The 10,842-nt window shown below is 53.3% G+C and overlaps 1 protein-coding gene across 1 annotated transcript in view; it reads right to left on the reverse strand.

Annotated features, from left to right (window-relative positions):
- Positions 1 to 4,883, reverse strand: part of DTX4 (deltex E3 ubiquitin ligase 4) — a 35,147-nt gene extending 30,264 nt beyond the window's left edge. Inside the window, exon 1 of the mRNA XM_038563169.1 lies at positions 4,656 to 4,883. Within this exon, the coding sequence (XP_038419097.1) occupies positions 4,656 to 4,866 (211 nt within the window). The 5' untranslated portion in view covers positions 4,867 to 4,883. The remainder of the gene's footprint in view (positions 1 to 4,655) is intronic.
- Between the last annotated feature and the right edge of the window lie 5,959 nt (positions 4,884 to 10,842).

The following is a 10,842-nucleotide window of genomic DNA, read 5'->3' on the forward strand; positions in this document are numbered from 1 at the left end:
AGGATAAAAGGGACATCTGTTTGTCAGGAGTAGGGGAAAATAGAAGGCAGAGAGGAAGATAAACCTGGAAAGTCATGCTAGAGCCAAGGCATAGACAGTCTGGAATGCCAGGTTGTGATGCGTTTTATTTGTAGGCAATGAGGAGCCAGTGAAGTCTGTGACACACAGAAGTGACGTGACCAGAGCTGCTCGGTTAATTAGTTCCAGGTGAGAAATAATGAGGGTGTTGGCATTGAAAATGAGAGGGAGGTGACAGACTGGAGGGACCCCACCGAGAAGAAGTGGATAGGACTTGACCTTGAGTGGCTGAATGCTTTCCAAGGGAGGTTCCAGGATCATCTGCTTCCGGATCTCCGGGGGTACAGGTTAGCACCACCTTCTAGAGCACTCCCTGGCCACTATGAGGAGTCATCAGCATCTCTGGGGCCTGGGCCTGGGAATCTGCCTGTGAACACCCCCCCGTGGATTTTCACCACACACACTAATTTCAACAGCTGGGTCACATGGTCTATGCACTGGGCACCCCAACAAGCCTCTGAACCACAGAGTCAAAGAATCCTAAGTTCTTGCCTGAGGGCAGGTGGTAAAAAGTTGGCACTGTTTGCAGGTAGAGGGGTGTCATGAAGAAGAGTTGGTTTTTGGAGGGAAAGTTGCTGAGTTCGGTTCAGCCCCAGCAGGCCAAGAGAGATGGAAGGCCGACTTTAGAATCAAACTTGTGGGATGAAAAGAATTTCGTTGTGGGATTTCACTTCTCTGATTGTTTTCAGAGACCACTGTAGCTGGAATGTGCCAGCTAGTCTGGCCTCTATAATCAGGACCATGAACTAGATGATCCGAGGAATCCATTTAGTCCTTTGGGTGCAGTGACCCAAAGAAAAGGCCTCTAATGGGATAGGAATGAAGACTGTTCATATACTAAGCAGGGAGAAAGAGAAAGAAAATCAGTTTTTCCTGGCAACTCTTACACCTGTACTCCAAAGCACCTGAGATGTTTTGGCTCCTGGGAAATACAAAAGAAACACCTTCCACGCACGACCCAGTCTCGAGGGCACTTTACCTACATCTGTGCATCGCTGTGTCCCACTCCAGGCCTCTCCAAAGCCCCCCTCGGCCCCACTGGAATGTCTTACGAGGGCAAAGCCCTGGATCTTTCCTTATTGGGATATTCCACATGCCTGGAACAGCGCCTGCATGAAGTGGGTGCTCCAGGAGTGTTCACCAATGACAGAGCCGAGCATGGGACACTTGATTTGGCATCTCAGCTCTGCCATCGACTAGCTGTAAAACTCTGAGCAATTCACCTCTTCCAAGTTGTTTCCCTTCCTATAAAATGGGGACAGTAGGTTCTTCTTAAGATCGAGGATTGAGCAAGACAATGTGTGCAATGGTCTTGGAGTGTCCCCCACACTGTATCGACCATGTGGTCCTCGTGACACTTGCATGCTCCACTCCTGTGCTCACACAGGGCAGAGAGTATCGTATCACACAGAGTCCCTGTGTGTTGCACCACCGCCACTGCTAAGCAGTATCCTTGCCCTCACAGGGGCCAAACCCATCCACCTGCCCATCTGCATGATGACAGGATAGGAGCCAGAGCAATCTTAAGGCTGCTCTTCATCCTCCAGAGAAAAATGAGGCCTGAGCAGCTAAGGGATTTGCTCAAGGTCACCCAGGAAGCCAGTGAGTGTGGGGTGAGAGCCTGGGTCATGTCTTCCCACTCCCAGCCTGGGGCTCCCTCCCCATGTCCTGCTGCTGGAGCCTGGAGGTGCTGGTGATCAGATGTGCTGGAAGATACAAGAGACAGGGATGCTGAAGGACAACCCTCCAATCACTGCCGTACGACAGAAAAGGTGAGCCCAGTCAAGGCAAATGACCCGTAGATGGACCCAAACAAGACTCTGGAAGCAGCCAAGACCATCCCCTCGAGTGCCCTGTCTCCTCCCTCCTTCCAGATTCCCAAAACACTGGCGGAGACCAGCATAGAGTGCAAATAACCTCAAACCCAGAGGCCTCGTGGGGAGGAAGGGCCCAGGGCAAACAAAGGCGGCAGAGGGTATCTGTACCCTCCCAGCCATCTCCCTGGAGACAGGGTGGGCGAGACTGGAGCCCCGGGGAGCCCAGAGTCTGAGGCCTCACTCCCAGCAGGGCAGGCAACTTCTGGAGAGACAAAGCGCCCGTGTCAGGAAATGTCCCCACACAGAGGAGGCAACAAAAAAAGAGAGGACTCGCCTCTAGGCAGGGGACTTCCAGCTCTCCTTTGTTTATGGGGATGTTTCTGGTTCCCAGCTTCAAACTGCGGCTTGGGGATGGCGGGTAATTTAATTAAACATTGCCAGGGCTTGGCCGAGGTTGCCTGGGCGCCGGCAGTATAAAGTTCCTACCCTGTCGTGGTCTCATCAATGAGCTATATTGAGAGGAACTGTGTGTCTGCTGGCAGAGAAGGGAGAGGAGGGGGCTCCGAGCCAGAAACCCAGAGATTCTATTCTGCTTTGACAAGCTCCTTGACAGCCCGGCATTCCTGGGAATGCAGCCCAGTGCCTTCGGCACCCAGCGCAGGGCCTGGCACTGGGAGAAAGGCACGCAGCACCCGCTCACCCACTGACCACTAGCATGAGTGCACGAAACCTAAGCTGTCGGAGTCGTGGCCTCTAAGACGGAAAGGAATGCACGACAGACCCTGAGGCCCTCTGTAAAATGAGGCAGGGTCTAGCAAGCTCCCTGGCTCTGGTCTAAAATCTGAGAAGCCATCAGGCCCTGGCCAGCCTGGCCTCTGGGAAGGGTGGTCAGACCTGGGGACCATAGCTTCTGTCCCTCAACCCCATTTTCTCTGTCACTTCACATCTGTCGAGAGGATGCCCTTCATTCCCGTCTTAGATACCCCTAAACACTGATTAAACTTCACCCCCTCCCCAAATGTCGAACAGGGGCTGGGACATTTGTGTCACCAGGGTGTTTCTCTTCATGCTGCAGAGATTTAGTCTGAAAGGAAAAGCTAAAATCCGCCTGTCTGTTCTGAGCAGGGTTGGAATGTCCCGTCAGGTGCCTCCCTGGTCCCACCTCCAAGGGCTCAGCAGCCACCCTCCTCCTCCCCCAAGCTGCCGCCTCCCCCTTTTCACCTCCACAACCTTTACCCCAATTGCCCAATTACATTCTCTCCCTCCTCCGTGGCCACACTTAATCCTCTTTCTCAATCTCCCCACATTCCTCCTCATTCCCTCCTCTGCCCAGTCTCTCTCAGCTCCACCTCCCTCCCTTTCTCACCAGGGTTTAAGCCCCTCCAGATGCTAACACTTCTGGAATCCTTTCCCCCAGAAAGCTTTACTCAGTTGGCCAGGAGCTGCAAAGTCCCTGGCAAAGAGGCTGCTGGGAGTTATGCCTAAAGATGGGGACAAGAGAGTGGAGAGACACCCTTTTCCCATGACAATCCTAATTAGCACACAGGATGTGGGGGCTTTCCAAGGAGGCCGGGATGCCCTGTTCAAGCAGCTGTTCACTGATCCTCTGGGACTCCCGGGTCATCCTCTCTAGCCTCACCCCACCACACCTGCTCCTCCAGGCTCTTGGGCCACACTCTTGGGAAAGCCCACCCAGATTCCAGAAGTAACCTCCCCGCCCCCAACCCGCAGTGAAGAGACTACTGGAGAGGCAGGCCCATCCCAGGTCCTTAATTAAGCCTGGACACCCTGAGCTGAGCCAAGACAAGTCCGACTGCCCTGCGGGTGACCCACCATCCTGACCTTCTCCATGCAGGCTTTCTGCCTTGCTCTGACCTGGAAAGGCTGGTCAGCAGGGAAGTGGGATCGTGGTGGCCCCCCGGTGGCAACTTGATTCTCATGAGAAGACAAGGGCTTGTGCTCTGGGAGACCAGAGTGTCCCTGCTAGGGGATGGTTTCAGGAGGAAGCTTGGGGACCCTTTCTCCTTAGGAATCCACCTCCTCCCCCTCCTCCCCAGACAAAGGGAGCGGCTGCCCTGCCAGGCATTCCGAGCCGGCCCTCCGCCTCCCCCTCCATCTGCTCTGGCCTGTTGCTTCAGCACTTGGAGGGCACAGGCGGCGGCCCCAATGCCACAGCAGCACCCAGGGCCTTTCGTGCCCCGGGATCCCCCAGCTGCAGGCACCTTCCCGGGTGCCTGCCGTTCCCAGACCAGAGCACAGCGCACACCTTCAGGGAACCCCTGCTGCCCTCCTCGGGTTCCCACCCCAGGACCCCGCCGTGGGAAGGCATCCCACGCAGAAGGGGTTGGAGGCCGTAAGGTGTGTGCCGGGGGGAGGGGGGTGCGAGGCAAAGCGGGGTCAGCCGAGGCGTGAGGAGGGCAGCAGGACGGCTCTCCCCGCGGCCGGAGCGGGGGGCTGCGCCGGCCCTCGGATCTATTTCCACGCGGGAGTACTTGGGGCCACCGAGCGCTTAAAGGCGGGCGCGGAGGGGGGGCTTCTCCGCTGGAAGCTCGATTTGCACCACCAGAACGCCCGTGCCCCTTGCACCGACATTTACTGGCCGAGGAGCGCGGGGATCTTAATCCAGAGGACCAGGGAGCAAAGCGCCCCCTTCCACCACCACCTCCCGGCGGCACGGAGCCCCGAGCTGCGGGCGGGTGCGTCCCGGTGGGCTCGGGCGCGAGGTCCAGGGCGGGGGGGGGGGGGGGGGCGCCGGCTCACCCGTGTCCTGGCGGAACTGGTTCATGGACTGCAGGTCGATGATGTAGGGCGCGAGCCGGCTGTCCACCTGGCCCAGCACCACGCTGCCCCCGGCGCGGGGCCCGGCGCGCACCACCGCCTCGATGTGGTGGCTCACGGCCGGGCTGTAGGGGCGCCAGCGGCCGTGCTCGTTCAGCCATTCCCAGACCACCACGGCCGAGGCCAGGAGCATGGCGAGCCCGGGGCGGCTGCGGCGGCGGCGGCGGCGGCGGGGGCGGGGGCGGCGGCGGCGGGGCGGGGGCGGGGGCGGCGGGGGCGCGCTGCCCGCCCCCGGGGCCCCGCGCGCCGGTCCTCCTCCGCTTCCTCCCGCGCCGCCGCCCGCGGGCCTCGGCCGCGCCCCCCGCCCCGCGCCCCGCCGCCCCGGGCAGCCTCAGCTCCGGCCCATGGGCCGCCCCCGGGCCGCGCATCCACCGGGGCGCCGACACCCGGGCCGCCCGGCCCCGACCGCGCGCCGCCGCCGCCGCCGCCGCCGCTGCCGCTGCTCCGCGGGGTCGGGCGGCTTCATGCAAATGCACGCGGGCCCCCGCCTCGCAGAGCCGCGGCGGGCCGGGCGGGCGGGCGGCGAGCCCCGAGCACCAGTTGCGCCCCGGACTCCGCAGACGCCCGGGGCGGGGGGCGCGCGCTCGCGCTCGCTGCGAGAGGCACGCCGGGCTCGCTGCCCGCGCCCCTCCCCTCCCCGCCGCCGCCTCGCCGAGAGCTCCCCCTCCCTGCGGCCTGCTCCGTGGCCACCGGAGGGCGGCGCCCCTCCCGAGCCTGCCGAGCGCCTGCGGGGCTTCCCCCCGGGCCCCGGGCCCCAGGCCCCGAGGGCGAGCGCGCAGGACGCGCCCCGGGGCCGCAGCCTCCCGCCCAGAGACGGAAGCCTCTTTCTTTCTTTCTTTCTTTCTGGGATTCGGCGTGACCACACCGGCTCGCGCACGCACCCGCACTTGCACCCCCGCAGCCGCTCGCCCCCCGCGCTCGGGCCCCCATGACCTCATCGGCCCCGCGTCCCCAGCTGTCCGTCAAGGATGCGGAGCCACGCCCCCTGCCGGCCCGCGGCCCCGCCGCTCCGGCGCCCCCTGCCGGCCGCGGCACGCACTACGGCCCGGCTCGCAGCGACTCGGTGCCCGCGGCTTCGTGTCCCTGCGGAGGGCGAGGGGGTTCTCTCTGCTTCTCCACGTGGATGGACCTGGAGGGTATTACGCTGAGTGAAATAAGTCAATCGGAGAAGGACAAACATTATATGGTCTCATTCATTTGGGGAATATAAGAAATAGTGAAAGGGAATAAAGGGGAAAGGAGAGAAAATGAGTGGGAAATATCAGAAAGGGAGACAGAACATGAAGACTCCTAACTCTGGGAAACTAACAAGGGGTGGTAGAAAGGGAGGTGGGTGGGGGGTGGGGGTGACTGGGTGATGGGCACTGGGGGGCATTTGATTGGATGAGCCCTGGGTGTTATTCTGTATGTTGGCAAATTGAACACCAATAAAAAATAAATTTATTATTAAAAAAAAAAAAGCCACCGTGGTCCAGCCGAATCGATTTATCCTGCAGGGTTTCTAGGAACGAAGTCAGGGGACCCCAGCGAGGCTTGGTTGTTTGCACCGTCACTAGTTAGTATGGAAAATGCTCTAGAAGGGCAAGATTCCGTGTGAATTTTGCCAGAGAACACGGACTTCGTTGTGCTGAGGTCGCAACCAACATCGAATTCAGATGATGAAGAAGAGCCAGGGTAGGGTGTGGAAACATAAAAGCACTGTATGTGTTAGGGGCTGGCACCATGAATCTCTTTGAAATAATTGTCTTCTTTCATAATATCGACTTTTTTGGTGCAGAAGATTTGCTTTCTCACAGCCCTCCTTTCTTCTAGGATCATATTACCCGTATCATCTTCATCCCTCTGCCCTCACCTCCTCCCCCAGGGGTTCTCAATACAAAGAAAAGGAAAAATATCAGATAGGCCCCTCTTCCAGCCTCCTAAAAGCAATAGAGTGGAGGCTGCCTCCCAGTGTTGTTCCTAGTGGTGCCCTCACCCCAAAGTGGCACCATGTTGGGCAAGGGCACTTGCACTAGATCTGACTTGTGGTGTGACTTCTAGAGATTCCAGTTAGTCTCTCCCTAAGGCCAGCCCCTCCATCGGACCCAATCAACATCTTCATCAAAACATCAAATTTCAGAGTTTGAAGGACAGAAGAAGAAAAAGTAAAGGAGATCTTAATTTATCCTACTAAAAGCCAGTATTATTCTTATTTTACAAACAACGAGGCTCAAGGAATTTAAGCAGTTTGCTTTAGACATATTTAGCCAGCCAGAGGGGAAACTGGCATTCAAAACTAGTCTGACTCTCCTCCAAAAAATGCCTACTCCATCATACATGTTCTATGATAAGAAGGTAGTGCAGTTAGAAACAAAATATGTGGCCATGTAAAAGTTTCCGTGTGAAGAACAGAAGGGGGAACACGAGAATAGGGTGTTCTGGAAGAACAAAAGTAAAAGAAAGGGTAATCTAAAGCTTTATTGAGCTATTTTTCTTTCCAGTCACATGACCAAGAGTATGAAGACTGGAAACTTTTCTTGTGGCCTGCGTCAGTATAGATCCAGAACTGTCAGTAATGATTTAAGGGGATGCTGGAAGTAGTTGGGGGAAAACAGCACCTGACCGGCTCCACCAGAAATTCTCAAGTGGAAAACACCTAAACCGGATCAGAGGGCTATGAACAAATGTTAGGCTGGCCACTCGAAAGATGAATGGTTGTTTGAAAGGTGGATAGGAAGTAGAAAGAAACTGGCTCTTACCTATGTCCAGCTTGATCCTGTGCCTGGTGTTCTTGTCTCTGCCACGTTAAAGATGGCAGTGTGTTACAACAGAACAAAAATGCCAGATGACACAAGAGAGGGTTTGTATATAACCCGATTCATTTGTAAAAGGAGGTGAATATATAGATGACTTGGCATTAGTCATCAGTTACCATTGTAAGATGTGTGTTTTTTTCATAAGCTAGGATGCCAAGATCTATAAAGAACTTATTAAACTCAACAGTAAAGAAACAAACAATCCAATCATGAAATGGGCAAAAGACATGAACAGAAATTTCACAAAGGGGGATCCCTGGGTGGCGCAGTGGTTTGGCGCCTGCCTTTGGCCCAGGGCGCGATCCTGGAGACCCAGGATCGAATCCCATATCGGGCTCCTGGTGCATGGAGCCTGCTTCTCCCTCTGCCTATGTCTCTGTGCCTCTCTCTCTCTCTCTCTCTGTGTGTGTGTGTGTGTGACTATCATAAATAAATTTAAAAAAAAAAGAAAGAAATTTCACAAAGGAAGACATAGACATGGCCAACATGCATATGAGAAAATGCTCCGCATCACTTGCCATCAGGGAAATACAAATCAAATCCACAATGAGATATCACCTCACACCAGTGAGAATGGGGAAAATTAACAAGATGTGGAGAGGATGTGGAGAAAGGGGAACCCTCTTGCTCTGTTGGTGGAAATGTGAACAGGGACAGCCACTCTGGAAAACTGTGTGGAGGTTCCTCAAAGAGTTAAAAATAGATCTGCCCTAGACCCAGCAATTGTACTGCTGGGGATTTACCCCCAAAGATACAGATGCAGTGAAACCCCGGGACACCTGCACCCCGATGTTTCTAGCAGCAATGTCCACAATAGCCAAACTGTGGAAGGAGCCTCGGTGTCCATCGAAAGATGAATGGATAAAGAAGATGTGGTTTATGTATACAATGGAATATTGCTCACCCATTAGAAATGACAAATACCCACCATTTGCTTCAACGTGGATGGACCTGGAGGGTATTATGCTGAGTGAAATAAGTCAACCGGAGAAGGACAAACATTATATGGTCTCATTCATTTGGGGAATATAAAAAATAGTGAAAGGGAATAAAAGGGAAAGGAGAAAAAATGAGTGGGAAATATCAGAGAGGGAGACAGAACATAAAGACTCCTAACTCTGGGAAACGAACGGCGGGGTGGTGGAAGGGAAAGTGGGCAGGGTGGCTGGGTGGCGGGCACTGAAGGGGGCACTTGATGGGATGAGCACTGGGTGTTATGCTATATGTTGGCAAATTGAACTCCAATAAAAAAATAAGCTAGGATAATTTGTAATTTATAACAACCCATCTGGCCATCATAATTTATAATTGTATCAACAATGATAGTAATGTATTTGTTTACATTTCTCAGATCTCCCAAGACAATCTAATTTCAACTCATCTGTACCATAAACCCCTGAAAACCTCAGACATTTTATTTTAGTATCCAAACTATGTCTCCCTAGTTGCCTCCTGTTCCAAGTGGTGTACTCATCTTTAAACCAAGTGAGGTGCCCAATCTGTAATTTGAAATACAGCAACTATGATTAAACCTCACTAACTGGGGGCACCTGGGTGGCTCAGTGGTTGAGCATCTGCGTTTGGTTCAGGTCATGACCTTGGGGTCCTGAGATTGAGTCCCGCATTGGGCTCCCTACGTGGAACCTGCTTCTCCCTCTGCCTGTGTCTCTGATTCTCTTTCTGTGTCTCTCATAAACAAATAAAAATCTTAAAAAAAAAAAAAAACCTCACTGATACTGATTGGAATGAAGCCAATCTAAATTGTTCAAAGGTATAATCTGATAATAGTTCAAAAAGTGTTGTCATCACTTAACACTAAGTTTCAATGAAGAAAGCATTCTCCTTCCTGTGGAATGTTCATAGGCAAAAGCCATTCTTTTTTCCAGTTACCCATTGCTCTGTATCAAACACCCTAAAATTAGTGGCTGAAAACAGCAGCAAGCATTTACTCTGCTCCACACGGAGGGGTGGCAGGGGGCTGGGATCATGGGCAGGCTTGCTCATTCACTTCTAGTGCTTGATGCTGGCTGTCATCCGGGAATTCAGGTGCCCAACCACCTACAGATGGCCTACGTTGCGGATTGGCTTCTTCGTAGCGCAGAGGTTGAGTTCCAAATGAGTATGACCCAACACAAAGAGCCAGACAGAAGCTGCATTGCCTTCTCTATAAATTAAGTTTTTAATTTTAATTTTATTTTTTAAAAGATTTTATTTATTCATGAGAGAGACAGAGAATGAGGCAGAGACACAGGCAGAGGGAGAAGCAGGCTCCATGCAGGGAGCCTGATGTGGGACTCGATCTGGGGACCCCGGGGTCATGCCCTGAGCCAAAGGCAGGTGCTAAACCGCTGAACCGCTGAGCCACCCAGGCGTCCCAAGTTTTTTTATTTTTAAATACTTGTAGATTCACAGGTGCTTGTATGAATTCAGAGTTCACATGTACTTCCCCCCCCTCCATGTTACCCAACGGTAACATCTTATAAAACTATATTTAGAAAAGTATCATACCTGGGGGCCTGGCTGTCTCAGTAGATAGGTTTGACTTGATCTTGGGTTTTTTGTTTGCTTTTTTAAGGATTTCACTTATTTATTCATGAGAGACACACAGAGTGAGACAGAGACAGAGGGAGAAGCAGGCTCCCTGTGGGGAGCCCGATGGGGGACTTGATCCCTGGAACCCTGGGATCACGCCCTGAGCCAAAGGCAGATGCTCAACCACTGAGCCAACCAAGGGTCCCTTATCTTGTGGTTTTATTTTTTTTTTTAAATCTTATTTTTTTTCCCCCCTCTTACATTTGAATTTTTTTTTAATTTTTTTAATTTATTTATGATAGTCACAGAGAGAGAGAGAGAGAGAGGCAGAGACACAGGCAGAGGGAGAAGCAGGCTCCATGAACCGGGAGCCCGATGTGGGACTCGATCCCGGGTCTCCAGGATCGCGCCCTGGGCCAAAGGCAGGCGCCAAACCGCTGAGCCACTCAGGGATCCCTCTTGTGGTTTTAAATTCGAGGCCCACGTTGGATATAGAGATCACTCAAAAATAATAAAATCTTTTTTTAAAAAAGTGTTATAACGTATCCTACTGATATTGACACAGTCAAGATACAGAACACTCAGAATCCTGTCCCTTTATTGATACAATTTTCACTGTACCGTATATTATACAAGGTATACAAAATACATACTTTGTAACCAAGTGTATACAATACACACTTCTACTACCACAAAGATTCCCTATGTGGCCCTTTGTAGCTACAAGCAATCCTCCCCTGCCATGCTGTCCTTCACCCCTGGCAATCCCTAATATATTCCTG

This window comes from Canis lupus, chromosome 18 (assembly GCF_011100685.1).
Source record: "Canis lupus familiaris isolate Mischka breed German Shepherd chromosome 18, alternate assembly UU_Cfam_GSD_1.0, whole genome shotgun sequence".
NCBI lineage: Eukaryota > Metazoa > Chordata > Mammalia > Carnivora > Canidae > Canis > Canis lupus.